Source organism: Solea senegalensis, linkage group LG3 (genome assembly GCF_019176455.1).
Source record: "Solea senegalensis isolate Sse05_10M linkage group LG3, IFAPA_SoseM_1, whole genome shotgun sequence".
Taxonomy (NCBI): domain Eukaryota; kingdom Metazoa; phylum Chordata; class Actinopteri; order Pleuronectiformes; family Soleidae; genus Solea; species Solea senegalensis.
Genome location: NC_058023.1, coordinates 26,084,516 through 26,105,803, shown reverse-complemented (window position 1 = coordinate 26,105,803; position 21,288 = coordinate 26,084,516). Strand labels below are relative to the sequence as shown.

Genomic DNA, 21,288 nt, shown 5'->3' with positions numbered 1-21,288 from the left:
GGTTCCTCAATGGGCTTAAACTTCCTCTTTGCTACAGAAAAACCCTAAGTTCTTCCTGTTGTCTCATAATGAAACATATACGGTACCAAAACAAACAAACAAACAAAAAAACCCAAACACTTTAACATTATAGAAACCTAAAAAAATGGAAACATCTACATTTAGGCAGAACAAAGAAAACAACATTTTAAGTTTGTGCTTTTTACACACACCAAACCACTGAGAAATGTAGTTAAACCATCATGAAGTACCACTTGCTTTTGACGACCACTCTAACTGCATGTCCAGTTTAAAAACACCATAGTTGAACCTGAGTTGATGTGCAGCAGTTGGGTGGCACAGAGGGATAAGAAAAATAAATATTATTCTTTCTTTGACATTCATATAATAGAAAAAAGGCTTAATGACGGGTAGAAGGATGAACATACAATCAACACATATCCCGGCGCCCCATTCATCCATGCTTTTGTCTTAATGTGTTCACGGAAAGACGATTTGTTGTGTTGAACTGGAGCCCATGTTAAGACAAGGAGCAAGGTGGCAGCACAAAAAAACAAATAATTGATCAGATGGAAAACATGTTAGAAAATAAACGTGTAAATCTCAGCTAGTATTTGATGGAGGAACAGATGTTAAAACCACATAACAAATGTTTTTTTTTTTTCATGGAATGTACAAGAGGAAACGAGCACCACCTGAATAAAAGACTACTACTTGTGAGAGGAATGGCACATATCAAAAGACGCAAAAGAACAGTTCAAAAACCTTTTTGGAAAACAGAGTTAGCAAAGACTAGCACCACTCTTTTCACTAATGCTACAAGCTGGTTAGCTTAGCGTAGCGTAGTGTTGAGTCTAGAAATAATGTTAAAGTTCTTCTTCCAATAAGTTCCAACAGGGTGTACACTATGAGGTGCAATGCTGCCCTCCACAGTTCAAAGTTCCCAATCACAGTTCGAAGTTCCTCAACACCAATGGAAAAGTTAGCCTAGCTCTGTCCAACAGTATAGATCCAGGCTAGCTCTCCACACCTAACTCCAGGATTAAGCTAGGCTCCAAATAAACTGGATTAGTCAGACACCAGCAGGGTTCCCACACCTTGGTTGACATCAAATTCAAGGATTTTTCAAGGACCAATTCCCTAAAAATTCAAGGACTGAATGTGCTTACACAGCTTAAGATGGGAGGGCAACAACTTAAAAGAGCCACGTCGCCCATGGCGTCCACTTTTATTCATTTGCACCATCTGCGTTTGCCAGGCGTCACATAATTTGCTACCTCTCGTTTAACGCTAGTAATTACGACTCCACATTTGTTGATACAGACACACGACATGATAAAGTAGGTCGCATTGAAACAAACAAGGGAGCCTTTTACCTAAATATCAACATGACCTCTTTGTTAATCAATTCAAATTATTATGATAGCTGTTTTGAAATGCACCAACTTTCAAGGATTTCAAGGACCTGTGGGAATCATAACCAGTTCTTCCTTTTTATCCATTTCAGGAGACATTTGCTGCCTTCCAAATTGGGTTGTGTTCACTGAGTTCAGGAAATTTTCGTAGCAGACATTTGGACATGTTTTAGCAGGGAAAGCACAGGTGTAAGTGATCATACTAACGATGTGTTCAATTAGTGCAGACAGTAAACCAGCGTGCACCCTGACGCTGAGGCAGCAAAGTGGAGCTCAGCCGTCATTAATTAGATTTTCTTTGCGCCTGTGCTTTTCCAACTGTGATGTGTCAAAATGTCTGCCATAATGAAGGTCCATAAACAATACAAGAAAAATGCAATATTACTTACTAATATTTGCAACTCATACTGAGGTAAACCAGTGCTACTTTAAAAAAGTAATACAAATTAAGGACAACCTACATTTAATCTCGGTTACTATTCATATTACATTATGTTTTTCAGTCAAGGACTTGAAGACATGCTGTTTCTTTTAATTATATGATGTCAATCATATTTTTTCCCGTTTGAGAATCCTCTGAAATCTCCTTCCCACACGCTACTTTCCATCTCCTGCCTCTTAACCCAGTGTCCGTGGCAGAGCAGTGCAGCTCCAAGAATACAGATGATTAATAATAACGACTGGAGGGGGTGAACTCTGCACATCAGCTTCTGAAGCCACAACGATTATGAGACTTTACAAACTGAACTCAAGGCAGCCGCCTTTCTTTCTGAAATCCATTCCAAAAGATGGGAGAAAAGTACAAAAAAGAAGACATTATTTGGTTTTGTGTCTGGCTATTACCAATTTCTGATTTTCTTTGTCTTCCATTGCAACGAGTCACATCTAGCTACTATGCTAGGGTGCTATTATTTCAATTATTTCAAGGATGAACAACCTAATAAATATTTGCAAGATTACAGCACATTTACAAACAAATTACGTTATTACTATACTTCGTTGATACATTACAGCAATGTAAATTCAGTCCATAGGAGAAAAAAAAGCAAGAAAAAAAAAGCAGTGTAAACCATTGCACCGTTGCTCATATTCCCAGGCCTACAATATATCACTGCATGCACTAACGTACAGTAAAATCACTACATCCAAACACAGTACGTCATTGATTCCAAACCTCTACCTATAAAGACAAGTCTGTTATGTCTACAGCTTAGAAAACATGCAAAACATGTTCAAACACCAGGGCGTTGCTGTCTGACTTTGATTGTATTTCGTTATCATTTTATTTAATCGTCCCTGCTGCAGGGAATATTTGCCTCTTCATCACCACGTGTATCACAGCTCCTCTGCGAGTAATGTGGGTTGGCCTAAAGTGCGATAACATTCCCTGCTGGAAGAACCATCATAGACCAGCATAATGATGCTGATAGACCAGCATAATGATGGTGGTGGACTAGCAAAGACCAGCATGGACCAGTTAGTTTTTCGAGCAGGGATCGCAAGTCATCTAAATTACATTTCACATTTAAATCCATTTTTTCTTGAAAGTATTAAATTGAAAATAAAAAAAGGTAATTTGCTTTATTTGCTGAGAGTTAGAAGTGAATACCAATAACTTTCTTGATATGAAAAGGAGACCGTTAGCTTAGTTTAGTGTAAAGACTGGAAGCAATCAGAAATAGCTCACTTGGGTCAATTCAAAGGTAATACAAAAGCTTGTTTACCTTGTATATGAGCTTTATTTATAGGGGTTTTGAAATAAGTTTAAACCCTTTAAGTGTCGCTGTTTCTTTTGTGCTAAGCTACATTTAGCTAACGGTCTTCTGAAGCAAAACTAATGTTAAAATCCGTGGTAGTAAACAAACAAAGCTCTGCTTTCCTTAGTCAAAAGTGAAATGTTTGGAATTAAAATCAGATTAAATGACTTTGTTTCAGTGAACATGTTCTTTCAGTACACAAGTTGAATTAATGAGCAGTTTTCATTACAAACTTTGCCACTTCTTTTGACCCATATCAGCCCAGATCCCCAGTTTTTCTGCTGTCCCAACAGTAAAACACATTCCTTATCAGTCTTGCTGGAATAACTTTTAAGTCTTCATCTTTTTTTTTTTTTTTCCAAACCGGAAATGTTACTTGTTTTCAGCAAAATAATCCTTCACAGCCACACTGTGGCAAAAGGTAAATGCACCTGACCTGTCAGCTCTGTCCATGGTCAGGAGGAGAAGAAGGTTATGGTTTTTTTTTTCCCAGTAAACACGTTTAACTTACATCAGGGAAAAAGAAGGGACAGAAAGAGAGGGTAGAAAGAGGGGAAGCCAAATATTGTACAGCATTAAGAGAGTTAATGAGAAAGAAAAAGTCAGTTCTTGATCCTTCCTGTAAAAATGCTTTTACCCTTCGTTTCTTGATCAAACTTTACCAAAAAATAAAAATAAAAAATTGGGTCACACTTCAGTTCACCTGATCTGTCTAACTGGTAGCCGATCAATCCTTCACTCCTGTGGAGAAACCAAGCACCAACAAATCTACATATTCCATTTAACTTTGAACTTTGAAGGAAGAAAATAAGAGAGAAACCAGCACAGCAGAAACTGAAAAGGGAACTTTGAGTTCAGGACTAACCAGTCCTGTTGGTTTAAGAGCCTTAGGGAGTCCTTGAATGGCAGCATCTCTGTCAGGCTCCTCAAGGCTGACGATTTCCATACATCAGCGGTATGATGAAGACCGAGATATCGTCTCCAGAGCCCAGTCGCTCATTGGTGATCCTCCACCCTCTGTCCCTTAGAACTCCCCGGGCTCGCATCACCAGGTCCTGCGCCGCCATCGTGTACCTGTGCCCCGGAGGAAATATAACACAACAAAAACAGACGCGTGAAACGAGCGCTGGAATCTGAGTGGACTAAACCTGTCACACAAGGGAAGAGAGAAGAAAGAAAACAAGTATTGCACCTGTGTAGGTCATCGGGGTCACAGTTGGCTAGAAAAGTGGTAACTGCCTCAGCTACTTCCTCGTTCGTCAGGACATCCCAGAGCCCGTCCGTTGCCATCACCAAAACATCATCAGCTCCGTGCTCATACTGCATTAGGTTGTATACTTTTACCTGCGTAGGACAAAATATTACACCGGTCATTCGGAGTCCTTGATAACCACCTCCTGCTCATAAATGTAGTTAAGTTTAAGCTGAAAAATATCATGCCCCGCTTTCGTCTCCTCCTTTTCGCTCCTGCATTCGCCTCGGCATGCAATCAGTTCACCTGCGGCGGGGGCACACCTGGTCCCAATCTAATCATCACGCCTCTACTTATTTCCTGGTTGTTTGCGTCTATTCTGCTTTCGCTAACGCCCGTGCTCAGAACTTCCTCCCGCGATGGCGCGCTGCCACTCACGCCCACCTTCTCCGCCGTCTGGATCTGATCCTCGCCTTCACCTCTGGTTCCTGCATTGTTCAACTCGTCTGTTAACACATTCTTCAATGCACTGTAAAACTGCCTACTGCCTTCGCCTGCCTGCTCTTGGGTCCAGCACCACCTCGCCTTAACAGAAAAGGTAATAAAACTTCCTCGGTGTCAACATTCTCTCGCGTGTCTGTCCTCATAAGGCCGTAAAATCCATACAAACATGCGACGCACCAGGATGTCCTCATAACACCATTAAATGTATACAGGTGCAACATTTGGTCCAGTGATCCACTGCTTTGCAAACATATAGTAAAAGTGCCTTTAAGCTTCCTCAGCCATACTGAAATCTATACAGACTTAACATGCAGTATACGCAACTCGACGCCGGTTTTGTTCAGTGAGAGCTTCTCCTAAATCCCACTAAAGAGACTCAGTTAAAGTAAGAGAGCGAGCGAGGCACCCATAAAGTGTTGAGAGTGTTCTGCGTGAACCTGGTGTGAACCAACGTATGAATGAATTAAAGATTAAGCACAGAGCCGTGAGAGGGAAAGTGCAAAACTCCAGCAGACAAAATGCTTCAGGAGATGAAAGAGCTTTGAAACCAGTGCCAGACAGTCAGACAGACAGGTGAGCTCCAGTTCTCCTGCAGCAGCCGGGAGAGAGAGAGAGAGAGAGAGAGAGAGGCAGCAAAATGCTGCTTCTGGTGACTGAGGCACAGAAATGAGAGAGGCAGACGCAGGGAAAGTCATGTGGCAGAAGACGGCACGAGCCAAAACTCAGTGGGAAGTTGGGCTTTGTAGATGAGATAAAAGAGAGAAGGAACACTGACTTTCGTAATAATTGCACCAGTTATAGGGAAACAACCGTGGGGCAGATTTAAGGAGACAGATGAGCACAGGCCAACACAATGAAGCACAGGCTACAACTACAGACATATGATGATATCTTGTTGTTTTTGAATGGTATGAGTACCTGAGACACAACAACAAGAAGGCTGTAAAACAAGCTACTCATGGGTACAATGTCATTTTTGGGCGGCATTGGACCATAAATAGCTCATAAAGAAAGGATTGAAGTACTAAGTCATTACTCTGTAAACAGCCACCACATAGAAAGTGAAGATGTGTCTTGCAGTGACGACATATTTGCTCTCACCTCGGGGCAACAGGAAAGGAATGGCTTGATGTAAATATTGGAGTCGTGAACTTTGAGGTCGTGGTCGCCGAGCCCTCGCGTCACACCGATCGTGGCCAACACCCGAGCCTGTAAAACACGGACTGTTTCACTTACAGCTCCCAAAGTGCTTTTAGGTGCCGTGAAACATTTTTGTGGATGTGGGTAAGAACAACTGATTGTACGGTGACAGATTGACATTTTTATGTTGAGACACTGCTGTTGGAGTTTGACACGAGGGGAAATCTGACATCTGTTAGAAACATCTGGAGTAAATAAACGACAGGTTTGTATCAGAGCGTCAGAGTTTCCTTGCGACGCTCATTGTGTACTGTATTCACCATAAGGCTGATCTGTCATCATGGTGTGCATTTATTTGACTCCAGTGCATAATTATATATATTTGTTCCGTAGGCTTCATACATAAAGAGGCTACACAGCACGATAAGTGAGGCTGTTGGAAGCGGTTTAATGTGTCCTGAGGTGAATGAAGCTCACAATCAAAATCTTTCACAACACTCTTCCCCTTATTAATCCCCATGTGAACTGTAAAGCCCTGGCGCCATATAGTCGACACAAGCCTGTCCGTGTCATGAGGAGCACTTGTTACTTCTCTTTGCATCGAAGTGTTTTCAGTCTCTTCTGTTTTGTCCTCTGCTGTCCCGGTGGGAATTAACTACAATTTATTTGTGAGAAACCCTAACCTTAACCTTAACCTTAACTTTAACACATCTCTGCCCTTAACCAGAGCTTCAGAGCCTCAGTGACTGTGGGTTCTCTCTCATTAGGACCAGGCTTTGGCTTCCATGAAGACTGCTAGTCCTGACATGGTCAGAAAATGTCCTGAAGACACACTTACCTTTTTCCCTTCACCGTATATTAGTGGAAACTTGAGGTCTTCATCATCAATGGTCTTGTAAGCCCTGTGTTTGAGGACAACAAAGAGGTTCAGGAGTGGAGTTAAAGGCTTTCTTGGTGTCACTGCAGTACTTTTAAATACAATTTATTCATGTAAACACAAACACAAACACCATGTCATTCATTTTTAAAAACAGTCCAAATTAGTGCAAGGGCTGTAAGATGAGATGAGACACCCTGACTTTCTCTGATGCTGAAACACACACACACACACACACACATCTTGACAGCATCTCTTTGCCAGTCCCTCCACGTCTGGTGAAACCCCACGTCTTTCAAACTCCACACCGCCATCCTCTCGAGTGAATAACAATGGAGGAGGTTTTAATACACTTAAAAGTCGGAAAAACTGCAATCCTTTCAGGAGGTCCTTAATGCTTTGATTAACCTGCGTGTCAGTGCAGAATCTAGAGTGCAAGAACAAGTGATTTGCAGCTGCTGCAAACTTAAGTGAGGCAAATGCAGCGGGGACGGGATGTTTCCATATGCGGGCAAACAACAAATTAAGTTGACAAGTGAAATGCACTTAGAAATGGAGCTTTGATGTCAGAATGAAGAACTCCAAGGATGACACTGATGCGCTTTAGCTGGATTAGATTTGACGCCAACCGTCAGCGGAGAACATCACCGACTTCAAACGGCTCCGTTTCTGACCAGGGTTTGATCTGCCTAGCTTTTTGCCTTTGTACTGGAGAGGTAGAAGTGCATCTCCTTCATCATCCCTCCGTCGCCCTTCCCACCTCTGGCCGTCAAACACTGCACCTCTTGTAGGAAGAGGGAGCGCGAGAGAGGGAGCCAGCGATGAGTCAGACACATTAAATTATCTTCCCAGTGGTGAATCTGGAGGGAGAGGATGCTGCAGACTGAAAGGACTTATTTTTACTGCTTTTTCCATCTAATTTGGATTGAAACATTTCTCAGCTTTGCATTGTTGGCTGGGTTAAATAAACACACACACATTACCATGGGCTGACGATGAAGATGAACACTGTCATGCCCACCTGGCACCTCAACTGTAGCTGCTTCTTCGCCAGAGGCAGAATCATTACCACGTCTTGGCTTTTCTCAAATCTCATAATTATTCTCCAGCTGCCTCACACCGTGAGCCCGGTTGCCCTTCAAACGGAGGAGCTTTGAGAACATGACTGTGTCTAATGTGTAGCTCAGAGGCAGAGGAATAAGCCGTAACACTCTTGGTTATGTCTATATTTCTTTGGATTTTTCCAAATGAATAAAAAGGTTTTGTAGAAAAGTAATCATGTAACCGTGCTGCCAAGAATGGATTAAATAACTGATATGTCATGATAACAGACGAGATTTGTGCAGTCTCCCGCAGCTCTGTGGACCATTTTAGTGTTTGTTTCTTGTTTCCTGTTTTATTTTGTAGTATGCCCATGTGTGGGTACCTTGTTAAGTTTTACTTCCTGTTCTGTCTTCTCTCTTGATTGTCTGCCCCGCCCTAATGTGATTCACCTGTGTGTTCTCAGTTTCACCTGTGTTTGATTTTCCCTGCCTTTTGTTTCAGTTCACCATGTTTCGTTCTCGAGTTTTCCACCTGTTTCTGGTCGTGTTCCCAACTTCTCTGCTCCCTGTGTGTCAAGGTATTTTTCTGTTTTACTTCTTGCCATATCGTTTGTCTCCCTGTGATGATATTGTATATTGCCGCATGCTAGGGGTGGGGTCAAAATATTCAATAATTTGCTTATATATCGTCATCCTTCCTCATGCAGTACGATAATCGATACACCAGGGAAAATCGATATCCATATTTTAATTAACAACTTAAGGGCGATCTTAAGGGTAAACCGTCCCTGCCAGTTTCACTCGCTAGGGCGTCGCTTCTTCATGTCTCCTCGTGGTGGTGCAGTTAAAATGAATGAGGGAAACTGGGGCTAAAGTTAGTCGTAGTAACTTTTCACGGACGTTTTGTTTTGATATCGCAATGTATCGCTAATTGTTGTATCGTGATATTATTGGTACTGGTGACCATGTATCGTATCGTACGGTACGCTGTGATTCCACCCCAAGAAGACATGTCGACTGTATTATATTGAGCTGATTCTGAAGTATAGAAAACAATTCATTGCTTAATTATCCGGTGGTATTAGATAAATGAAAATCTAAGTATTGTATTTAGTGATTGTAGAACAGACACCCCTAAATCCGTCGATTGTATTTCCAGCTTATAGACAGAACTACTGTATCCAAACAACAAAATGATGTATTTTTTCGTGTATATGGAGTAATAATGATTTTCACAGAATAAAACAGCCTGTTGAGACAAAGACAACGTATTAACATGACATATAAAATAACAGTAATCTTTACCGAGGCTACAGAGGAGGCAGCCTTACTGTGAAATGTACATCACACACAGTACAGTGTGTGTCTCAGCGTGTGCCCGTAAATGCGCATCTCATTACCGACTTCCACTGCAGCCACAATTAAACCGCATGGTGCCCGTCTCACCCACACAACACTGCGCACACGGGGGCATCTACAGCCTGTGTCATTATATGGTATCAGGTTAGGCTGCTCCCTCATTAGCACTCTGCCGCTCTCCTCAGCTCTCGCTGTGTGGAAGAGCCATAAGCAGCAGCTCAGGAGGGACAACGATGTGGTAACAGCAGGGATTCGGGCAGACCTCGGTGTGATAACCACGTCAAATCTCTCCCAGATTACTGTTTCATTTAAAGTGGATGCCGTTTGGCTGCTGGGGGCTTGGTTTTTAAAGTCCCCCGAAATTGAATCATAATTTGACATAATTCATGGCGAGAGGGAGACTCGTTTGTGGCTGGTGAAGCCTGTGCCTGCTGAGTGGAAATAGTGTGTAAAAGGAGGGAGAATTAATGAGTCGGGGGTGGGGAGACTGAAGGGACTCACCACCCGTTCATGGTGAAGTCTCGGTAGAGCATCCTCTTGCCCACCTCCTTCCTCTGAACTCTCCGGGGAAATTCCAGGTGCGTGAACTCATTTCCTAACAGGTGAGGCTGCATGAAACCCTGGAGGACGGACAATGACGGTCTGGAGTCAGTCAAGCAGCGACGTGTGTGGCAGATTTGCAGGTGATATGAAAGTCACTCTCCATCCATTACCCCCCCTCTGACACTTCACTCTTGAGGCTGACTCCAAGTCGGATTTTGAAGATTGAGATAATGATACAGGATACTGGAAACTATACTTTATTTATTTATTTATTTATTTATGACGCAAGATTTTCAACGCCCGAGTAGAGGCTTTAAGTTATTGTTCCACATTAAACTTTCCAAAACTGCAGACTGAAGCAATAGCTTATCATACAATCAGCAACCCTGACGCTTAAATCAAAAACAGATGTTTTTGAAGGAAATGTTTACTTAAAAAAACAAAACCTTGCTAACTTCCCTGTGATTATACAAATGCCTGGGTTGAGATCAGTATAATCAATAATACATCTCTCCCCCCAGGTCTACTTTTGAACCCTGCCAGTGAAGTATTGATCAGGCTCAAAAGTAGAAATAATTCTAAAATCTTGTATTTGACACTAAATTCTACAGTGAAAAAAAAACCCCTCCATTTCAAGTGAAAGCCCTTAAAGTATTCCTATATAATCAGAAAAGTACTATTTAGTGTCTCTCTTAACTGTGTCATTAATAAAAGTGAAAGATTCCATATAGGACACATACAGCAGAGTCAGACAGGTGTGTTTTTCCTACCAGGAACTGAAGTCGCCGTCGCTCAGATTCTGGGGTGAACTCCGTTGACATGGGGATAATCTCATTGTTCCTAATAATGACAGCCCTGCAGACACACACACACACACACACACACACACATAGTTGGACAAGTATGGCAGACCCAATTAAAAACAACAAGCAGCTGTGTGAGCTGCAAACTCCCCTCTCTGCCCCCAGCATGTTCATGCACTGCCATTAAATGTCTGTACTGTGTAATGCAGTGTAATTAAACCTGCATTCGTCTCTTTTTTTTTTTTTTTTAGCAGCAAAGGTGCACACACCTGCTGTCACCCGCGTTCCCAACGTATAGTTTCCCGAGCAGGTAGACGACGCTGAGGGCCGTACATCCTCCTGTGACGTGGTAAGCCTGCTTCTCCCTCTCAATCTGGGCGTCCTAGGAAACGGAAAGGTGGCGATAGTTTGGGGTCATGGATAGGGAGGGTGATCATGAAAGAGCTTTGTTTATCCACTCTGGTTTACACAAGGTAAAGCTTGAACCCCATGGATTGCTTTCTATTGCCATCTAGTGGTAAAAACTCAGGGCTCCTATATTTCTAGGACTTTCCAGGCTCAATTTCCTTAAATCCAAGGACCTGGATGAAGGTTCTAACTTATACAAGAATAAGCATCTCACAGATACAGAATAACAAGACAGAAAAGCTTAAATGTGTGAACGGAATCTAATTTTCAAGGATTTTAAAAGCCCCAAAAGCATGAATACTGCTTAGATTTTGGCTTATGAAAAGGAAACGCACAACCGAATGGTATAAAAGAATCTGTTCACACATTTGACGAGATGCAAAATCTAGATTTCCTGTAGTTTTTTTCTTTGATTGAAAAGCCCCATACATAGTGAGCGAGACGCTGCCATTGAGCCTGATGAAGAGACAGAAATCCGCAGCCTTGCGTGCACAAGTGCCGAGCAGCATTTAGCAAGGAGACATCGTTTAATGACGCCAGAGCCAATTAAAGCTGTCAACAGCGACGCTAAAGGTTGTGGTTTGTGTGCAGCTCTGTGAAGTGTGTCCTCCTTTTGGCAAATATGTGCGTGTGTATTCTGCTCACATCTGACACTGAGCTCAAGGCATTGTGTTACCGATGACAGCTTTCGTGTATAAACACGAACATTAATGGACTCATACAGTATGTCACCAGTATGTGCATTTCCTTATCTGCCTTGGAATCCATCTACATATTTAGTAGACACAGCCTGGGTTTGAATAAATACAGTGATGTGGGCACAAGTTCAAACTCAGTTAATTAGTTGAATTCAAAGTGTAATAATTTAACTCTTTTCAGTTAAGTAGTTTTTCTGTGTATTAGTGATCATTTACTTGTGGAATAATCTGCCACATTTCAAGGCCCAGTGTGTGAAATGAGTGACATCTAGTGGTGAGGCTGCAGACTTCCCAAATGCACCACAGTGACCTCAGTTTGCAAACCCGAAAAAAAGAAAATGTTCGTCTTTGCTTTAAAATCTACTCGCGCTAGTTTGTCCTTTCGGGCTGCAGTAGTACTTTCTGCTCTGTGAATCCAAGGTAACTCATTCAAATGTATTTATTGTAAAAGAACGTACGCTTTACTGCAACCTTACTGGATAGATCTCTGCACAAGAGGTGTCATGAGTGAACTCATGACACTGCACTTGTCTCTCACCATCTCTTTGAAGGCGTTCTCTATGGCTCCGATCACCAGACTCTCGTGCTGAACCTTTTTCTCCGAGAAAAAGCGAGGCGGAGGCGGGGTGCTGCACGGGGAGCCCGGCGCCCCGGCGGCACCGCGCAGTGAAGCGGCCCTGGTCAGGGACCGATGAGGTGTGTTGCCCTGGAGGTAGGGGTTGCTGTCGGGCTCTTCGCCCAGCACAGTGGGAGGCAGGGAGGACGGGCTGCGCAGGATCTCGATCACGGCCTGGAGCTGGCAGGCGATGTGGTGCTGCAGCAGACGGGAGGCGACGACCGCCGCGCCTGAACCCGCGTGGCCGTCAAACAAAGCCCAGTAGTGGAACACGAGTCCTTCGCTCTCCTGCATAAACAAGATAAGCAATGGTATTTTAGAGTAGATATCACAGAAACAAAGTATGGAGACTGTATTACAGACTCAGAAATAGAGCTGTGTTTTGGCAACAATCTGGAGATACAATACCCACACTGATACAGGGGTGACAAAACTATTTATTGTGATATGCTAGGATATTACAGTAAAAATAAGGCAATATATTGCACCCCCTCCCTCCCATTGGAGCATGAGTGAGTCATTTGTGAGACCCAAGAGAAAACATTGTGACTCATTCTGTCCGACAGTGTGTGTGTGTGTGTAAACTGCTGAGGTCAAACCTCCTCATTTCATCTCTTCATTTCTTTCTGTAGAGGGGAAAAAAAAAAAAAAAATCACAAGGCTCTCCGTCACGTCTCTGTCACGTCTGTATCGTCACCACAAAGCTTGGTATTCATTGACCTTTTAATAGGATCATTTCTCCAGGAAATTGAAGCTGCCTTTGGAATAACTTTCAGCTGTTTCAGCTTCACACTCACACAAGCGAGTGGTTTTCATATTTTTTGAATACTGTACTTACCACTGCCACTGCAGATAAAACAAAGTAATTTCGTCATTTCGTCTTAATAAGCAGTGTAGTTTTATCACAAATAATTCACACTTTTGTATTCTTACATTGCAGTTAATAGTAAAAATGAATACACCATCCATAAGTATGATTGTATAAGTATATAATAACTTTAAAATAAAGATCGACAGATACCGATATTAGTCTCGATCAGTCATTGTATGAACGATGAAGCTGTTGACAACACGTTTGTGCCGAGTCATTCCAAAGACATAATTCTCCAACAGTGTCTCAAATCTCCCAAAAAGAAGAAATAAACAGCCGTGAACATGACTCAGCTAAAATGCTTTTGCTGATTCTTATTTACATTTTTACAGCCCGTGCATAGAAAAGCATGCGATAGATGGGACTTTAAGGCTGTATTGGATTTTAACATCTTTATCTGTCCGAGAGCTGCAGCTAACGATTATTTTCATAATCGATTAATCTGTCGATTATTTTCTTGATTAATCAATTAATCATTTGGTCCATAAAATATCAGAAAACCTTAAATGTTAATCGGTGTTTGTCAAACCTGGAAATGATGATGTTCTCAAATGTCTTGTTTTGTCCACAAACCAAAATGATTGACTTTTAATGATTTCTTTGTTATCCAGAGCAAAAAAATTAAGAAAATATTCATATTTAAGAAGTTTAAACTATTGAAAATCTTGTTTTAATCATGAATAAAGCTTCAAACCGATTCATCGATTATCAAAATAGTTGTTGATTAATTTAGTAATCAATTAATAATCGATTCATTGCTTCATATCTGTATTTTTAAGATGAGGAAAACTTCTCATCCAACTTCCAGCACGTAAAGCTAATATGTGTGTTTTACTTTAACAGGGAACTTTTCTATATGCTGCGCATCGAGTTACTTTGATTAACCATATTTTTAGAGGCTGTAACGTGAACCTGTGTGTTCTTGTACGTGTATATCTGCACAACCTGTGCACACAATCTCAATGCAATCGATTGTGTTCATGCGTTTACTGACTTCCTCCAGCTTGTTGTGCTCCATGTGCAGCCCATGGCCCTCTCCATTAGGCAGGGAGCTGCGTCTCTTGGCGGTGGGCGTGTTGCTGGGCGTCGACTGGGGGCAGTAGCTCATCGGCCTCCTTCTGGCCACAACTACTGTGCAGCACGCCTGGTCCTCGTTCAGCGCACTCTTGCCGGCATTAATCACCCTGTAAGAGGGGAAAAGGACAGTGGTTATAGTTTTACAGGTTGTATTTACAGCCACTCAAGGATCCTCTTGTAGCTTTGTAAATGCAGTGCCTTAAATCTGCCTTTGTGGATGAAAAGTGGTCTACACTTTGGCTATGTACTCACGGTATGGGCTATAATTATTACTCCAGTTCAATTTTGCTCAAAACAACAGATGCAGGACTATTGTGACAGCTGCGCTATAAAACAAGAGGTTGAATAAAAGGCAACGTCAGACGCTTTCTGATGGACAAAATGGCACTGCTGTACTTCGTGGTTACGATACGAACAGTTTGAGCCACAGCCTGAGGTTCATCTCTGCTCATGGAGTGAAGCAGCTGGCTCTGTGCGGCTCGGGTTCCTGATGGAGCGTTTGTTTGTGGCACCGCTGTGCTCGGACTCCTCATTCAGCTTTATCTGTCTTTTATTTCTGTTTACAGAGAGACACAGGATGTGTCTTTTCTTGCTCTGAACTCGGTGACGTCAGTGACTAGGGAAGGAATGATACTGTGGGTCGCCGCAATGAAGCACCTGCAATGGGTTGAACGTAGCAAACATACATACAGTCCTTGCGGCAATGACACTGGTGAGAGTAGCAGACATCTCTGGAGGATGTTGTGAATATCTGTGTGTGTGTGTGAGAGAGCGGGTTGAGAAATTGACATGTCTATTTATAACATCAGGCTGTGGGATGGTTTCTGCTAGACAGAATTATTGTCTGGTTCTTAGCCTCAAAGGCTTCTTCACCTTGTATTGAGACACAGAGACGGACAGGGTGACGAAGACGCAGTAAAAGGGACGCAAAGTGCGAAAAACATTGTTTACTGGGTATCAGAATCTATTTATGAGTTTGCACTTTGTTTATTATTAGGGTCACGGACGGTTAGTTCAATCCATAGCATATAGAGGCAGAAGGTTTCTCTGTAAAGCCTGGAAAGTGTAGCTGTCCACTGCACATGTCTGCATACTGTCAAGAGGGAGAAGGAGGGAGGGTAATGGATAAAGGAGAGGAGAATGAATCGATAAAGTCCTTTTGCATCTGAAAGTGGGATGAGCTTTTTCGCCGAGTACATTTTATTTGTGGGGCGACCTTGTCTGATCGGTGTTAAAAGGTTAAGCATTGAAAAAACATGAATCTACATGTATTATTTGTTATTGATTTGTTATCATTAACCCTGAAGTGATTAGTTTTGATAAACTGTCGCAGTAAAGTTAAAAACACCACATCTTGTTTCTTGATTCTTAACAAAAGACGTGCTGCATTTTAAAAGTATTTCTAAAACATGAATCTACTACATGTGTTGTATTTTAAAGGTTAACTGCTCGCTCATAATGTGTCATTTGTCGTGCGTCGCATTGCATAAAAGCCTCCATACTTTATACCGAATCACTCAATTCTGCGTCAAACAACCGCACCGATAGTTTCAGCATGAGACTGCGCTGTCGTTTAGTGCAGCCATAAAACACAGTGACACATTAACCACATCCACTCCTGAGCTTGTTGATACACTGGAGTCCAGGAAGCCTTTTGTCTGCGCCATCTAATCTGCTGTCAACAAACACACTAATGCCATGGCCTGGGTTGTTGTGTGTGTGTGTGTGTGTGTGTGTGTGTGTGCATGCGCAGTAAAAACACAATAAAATGTTGCTATGGACTTCTGAAACATGACTACAAAGTCATTTTTGGCCTAACTACAATGCATTTAATTGAATCACGCCGTTGTACTCCATGAAAGGTGCAGCTGGTGCTATTGTGCCCCTTGTGATTGAGAGTCTATGGCTGCAACTCACTTGTCATTTCATTTCACCATTCGCAGGACGAGTGGTAGTCACTTTATTTCCCTGCCAATCAAATGTCTTTCTGATTTGGAACAATTGGCCTTCCATCCATTAGGAATAAAAACCCGATTTCCTCTCCATTGTCAAGCGTCTAATTCCCTCTTTGTTTCTCTAACATCGGCAACAGATTCTGGGCCAGAATCAGCGCCAAAGACATAATAATTAATTGGTTGAAAGCTTTGCTTTTATTCAACTGCAAGGGAACAATAACATCATTTTAATCAAAGTTTAAAAAAAAAAAAAGACGCCACTGAGGATAAGATAAGAAAATAAAAATGTGAATTTGAGTTTGATTTTGAGCAAATTAATTAGGAATACTAACTAATATTACGCTAGAGCAGACAAATGTGTGGAGAAATTCCAAATCTGACAGGCCAACTATTTTTATTATATGGAGAATGTTATTCTCAAAAAGGTAATCAATTCCAACGTCTAGACTACTATTTTTTTTCTTTTACAAATGTTGAGCAAACTGAAGCCAAAGCGGCTGCTGTGATGACAATAGTGGAGGCTTTAATTACAGATAAATGCAGACGAGAGCTGAACTCATAAAGCACACCAGCCCCAGAGTGACACTTCATGACGGCACTGAGTATCCGTGAGTGTGATAATAATCCAGGGGGCAGAGAAGAGAGGAGTTCAAAGTACTTTATAATGAAAGAAAAGCACTTACAGAAAGGGAGCAAACCATGGTTGACTTTGTAGAGGAGGATTTGAACAAAGAAGTGGGCAGATTTAAAAACGAATATCTGGCAGCATTTATGAGAGGGAATGAATCAGCACTGAGACCACAATATATCTACAAAGAGATCCTTCTCTTCACTTTCCTTCTAAATGTTTCCGTGTACGTTGTTGTGAAATTCGGCCACGGACGTCAGCGTTATCGGGGTGGAGAGAGAGACAGATTGCTTTCTAGGAATTCACATTTGTGATACATGAGCCGAGGTTGGAGAGTGATAAGGCTGCATGGAGCAAACTGCAACTGCACAATGTGTTTGTGTGTACGGAGAGAAGCCGTGTTCGAGGTTTCATGCGCTTTTATTTGTTGTTAATGTGTTCAAAATGGATGCAACAAACACACATAGCCAAGATTAAGTGCTTTATACTGTGAGTCACGGTGGTGAATTAATGATAAAAGATGGCTAAGAGACTAACCGCTGACATTTAAAGGTTAACTTAACCGCCATTTTCTGAGGCTAACTCCTCCAAATACCTGATTTTGAAATATGTCAAGAAGTGGGCAGAGAGCTGAGACTCTGACGTCTATGGCTGAACGGGTTGTGATTTCAGAAGTGCTGTCGCTAAATACACTAGACTCCTCTGTTGATTATTAAGATTATTATTAAGTGTCTTATAGATTAACGCATGTTTTCAGGATTTTTAAAGTATTTTTAAACTGATCTGCAGTTCGGTGTGAGGTGAGGTTTGGACCAGGCGCTCCAAGCTGTTGGATGTCCTTCTCCAGGCTACATCAGAGATTACCAGGGGTACAGTCCATTTATGAACGTCTGAAACCTACTGTATCTCACACAAACAGGGTTTTTGCTAAAACACCTGATGTGTCGTTTTCATTGGACAATATTCTGTTTTCTTCAGTCTTGGGTTTTTAGTTATTTGTGTTGTCTGTATCTTGTTTCCTGTTTTATTTTGGAGTATGTCTTCACGTGGTACCTTGTTAAGTTTGACTTCCTGTCCTGTCTTCCCTCTTGATTGTATGCCCCGCCCTAATTGGATTCACCTGTGTTCCTCAGCTTTGTTCCCCCAGTATTCTGCTCCCTGTGTATCAAGGTATTTTTCAGTTTTTTAACCTCTTGCCAGTCCCTCCTGCTTTAGTTTGTCTCCCCGAGATAATATCGTTTATTGCCCCGTGCTAGGGGTGGGTCAATGTCTGAAAATGATCACATTTAAGTGTAAACTGCACGTGTAAAGCCGTTTTATCACATGTGTCCGGTGTTTATCAGCTTAAGATAAAACTACAGTGCAAAATGCCTCATAATTCCGTCAGCGCAGATGATTTAACGTGTCAATATTGGTGAAAACAGACTTGTTGAACTAGTCTGCTGCATCTGGAGGCTGGTGCCGCGTCATGCAATCACAAATTGCCACTCATGGATTCATAAATAGATCACAGTTGTAGACTAATACCCAGATGCTGCAGGCCTGCACGTGAGTGAAGTCGTGGCTTGAGTGCTCTGATCCTCTGGGAGAGTGTTTGTCGTCGTTCTTTTTAATCAGCAAACGGTTTATGTTTCATAGAAAAAGAGGAGGTTGTTGGACGATGTTTGATATTATCGCGATTTTAAAAAAAGAACCACAATGTGTTTTTGGTAAATTTTCATCATCAAACCTGATCCTAGCTCGCCAACATACAGTCCTGGTGATTTTATTTTGAAGTAACAGACTTTGCAGTTATTCCAGGGCCTTATAAAGCTACAGTGCATTATAGCTTATCGTGATTTTAGTTTAAGCTCATGTCATTTTTCTGCCTGCATCCATCCATGGCGTTAGGTGATTGGATGAACACGTGCAGGCTCCACACAACACCCCAAAAACACACAATTGACCCAGTGTTGACACAGAGCAGGAGCCGTTTTAAGAGCAGCTGATGCCGGTCTTACTTACTCAGCGTATCCGGTGGCCCACGGTAATCTCCTGGTCTCCTTCAGAATGAGGATGGGCCGCGAAATGTGGTCCGCGGAACACTCGATCTCATCCGAGCTCAGGCCGAGGAACTCGGGTCTTTTATACGGAAATTTCAGGGGCAGTTCGGATCCAGGGTTGCCCCCTGCGCCGGAGCTCCCCCCGGCCATGATTCCACCCATGAATCCGGCCACGGCGGACTTGACCCGTGTGAGCATGTTGGTGGCGCGTCGCGGCGGGGCGTCCGTCGGCCGGTGCGCGGCGCCGCGGCTCCCTTTCCCCGGATTCCCCCCCAGCTTCGGCCGCGCTGCTCGACGACGGACGGATCTCAAAGGAGACTAGAGGAGGAAAACCTCAGATGGTGGAGGCTTAATTCATTCATTCATTCATTCATTCATTCATTCATTGATGGAGGCCCGCTGTGTTTGGAAACGGCAAACGGTCCTTATTTATGACAGTAAATCGCGCACATCCCCGTGGAGCGTCATTGATCACAGCTCTGCGTCCGTGAACGCGGAAATACTCTGAAGATTAACGAGTCATGTGACGCGTGTATGGATGCACACTGCAAGAAAAAGGGGGTAACGGATATTTGAGTTGAATTCACCCATCCATCCATCCTTCTATGTTTATTTTTAAATTGAAATATAAAACGGGTAGCTAATTATAGCGAAATATAAATTACAAAGGTTCCTTTGATAAACAGCAAAATAAAGAGATGTCAGGTTATAAACTGTAAAGGGTGTGTAAAAAGAAGCTAAATAATATCAGCTGTGTTAAAATTGGCATTCATTAAAATAAAACATGATGGAAACAGCAGGAGTTTGCAGTGGTATTTCCTCTGTCTATGTTGAACCGAGCTTCACAACAAGAACAAACCAAATGTAGTGCCTGTCAGTCGCTGCTTTTGGTGACTGTCCATGGTTCTGAAACAACCCCCACACACTTAGGTGTTAATGGTTTGTTTTCAATGAATTTATGTATTCATTTTCCAAAGGGGGCAAAAACAACAACAACCTAATCCCTGTCATTGCCTGTGTGCCTACAACAGGATGTGTATCATCATTTTAAGATAGTTTTGTTTTTAAATGACACGTTACTGACGAATAGCGGCAAAGCAAGCAGGACGAGACCACTCGTGTCGTTTTATAAATGTTACTGGCACATCCCTATCAAGTTTCCTCAGCTTAACAGTGCAACAGGGGGTTGATGAGACATTTTTTACAGTGCAGTCTGACCAGCGATTGGTAATTCTTTACAGAGCAGATGAGCAGCTTATAGCTGCTCACAGCAAATCAGAGGACAGGCCACAGAAACCTACAGAAATCTTAGAGGAAGAAATGCACAGAGAAACTTGTCTGTAGAAAATAAGCACTTAACAGTCCGTCATTCATCATTTCCTTCTTCTTTCTTACTTGTAGAACTGCCTGCATTTCCACAGCTGTAGACGCTAAAGGTTTTGAAAGACGTTGTAGATCAGAGGTGTCAAACTTGTGGCCCACCATGTAATATCAATTTATAGACTTATTTCTATGTTATTGTTTAGTAATATTCCTATTGCGTCGTAAATACATTGTTCCATATCAGACATGGAATTTTGTGATATATTTGCTTTCCAAAAAGGTTTCTCACTTGTTGGCCCCTTACATAAAATTCAATCTATTGTTTTTATTGATAGCCACAGCTTTATTTTTTAAGGTCATGTGTTCATGTCTTAAGTGACGTGTATTAAGTGTTGTGATTTTATAGCTCTTGGAAATGTTTGGTTTACTTATTCAAGATAATATTAGGTGTTGCAGAAATAACCGTTTTTTGATAACAGTGTTTTGAGTTGGGCCCCATAATAGTTCATAGTTAAACCTGGGACCCCATGTAAAAAGTTTGGAAAAACAATACTGAGACAAAAACTTTATGAACTTCATTCATAAATCCACTCTTGAATATTTAAAATTGCATACTGTATATATGTATATATGTATATGTATATGTATATATATATGTGTATATATGTGTATATGTGTGTGTATATATGTGTATATATATATATATATATATATATATATATATATATATATATATATATATACATACATACATACATAAATAAATAAGTGGAGGGATCACTTTTGAATGACTTACAATAAACCTTTATGACTGCAGACTAGCTCACTATGCTATAAATGCAAATGAATGATTAATCATTGCTAAATTATTCAAACATTTGTCGTTATCATGACCTTAAAACCTCCCTGTGCTCTGAAGCAGTGCTGTGACAAGTGTTGTGATGCACACAGAATCCCAGCAGGTAGAGCCATAACACAAAAGTAGTTGTGACAATGACTTTTTTTTTAACAGTACACATCTGTGGAATAGCTACAGA

At 41.8% G+C, this 21,288-nt stretch overlaps 1 protein-coding gene and 1 long non-coding RNA gene across 2 annotated transcripts; one reads left to right on the top strand and one right to left on the bottom strand.

Moving 5' to 3' along the window:
• Positions 1-1,956: 1,956 nt before the first annotated feature.
• Positions 1,957-19,416, bottom strand: LOC122766543 (protein phosphatase 1H-like). Its single transcript, XM_044021492.1, has 10 exons — positions 18,891-19,416; positions 14,221-14,410; positions 12,278-12,643; positions 10,903-11,015; positions 10,601-10,685; positions 9,789-9,907; positions 6,847-6,910; positions 5,970-6,077; positions 4,365-4,516; positions 1,957-4,246 (listed from the first exon to the last, which is right to left on the bottom strand). Exons 1-10 carry the CDS (start codon positions 19,124-19,126, stop codon positions 4,099-4,101), a joined length of 1,581 nt encoding a protein of 526 aa, XP_043877427.1. The 5' UTR covers positions 19,127-19,416; the 3' UTR covers positions 1,957-4,098.
• Positions 8,425-12,350, top strand: LOC122766544. The gene is made up of 4 exons (XR_006360087.1): positions 8,425-8,506; positions 9,890-9,970; positions 10,885-10,982; positions 12,291-12,350. It is a non-coding gene; the product is annotated as an uncharacterized LOC122766544 (long non-coding RNA).
• Positions 19,417-21,288: the final 1,872 nt, after the last annotated feature.

Excerpts from the sequence above, each read along its gene's own strand:
- LOC122766543 (XM_044021492.1), bottom strand. The coding sequence starts at position 19,126 with ATGCTCACACGGGTCAAGTCCGCCGTGGCCGGATTCATGGGTGGAATC. Across the intron at positions 10,686-10,902 it reads GGGAACGCGGGTGACAGCAG|GGCTGTCATTATTAGGAACA; the intron begins GTGTGTGCACCT and ends GTGTGTCTGCAG. Across the intron at positions 4,517-5,969 it reads TCCTTTCCTGTTGCCCCGAG|GTAAAAGTATACAACCTAAT; the intron begins GTGAGAGCAAAT and ends TGTCCTACGCAG.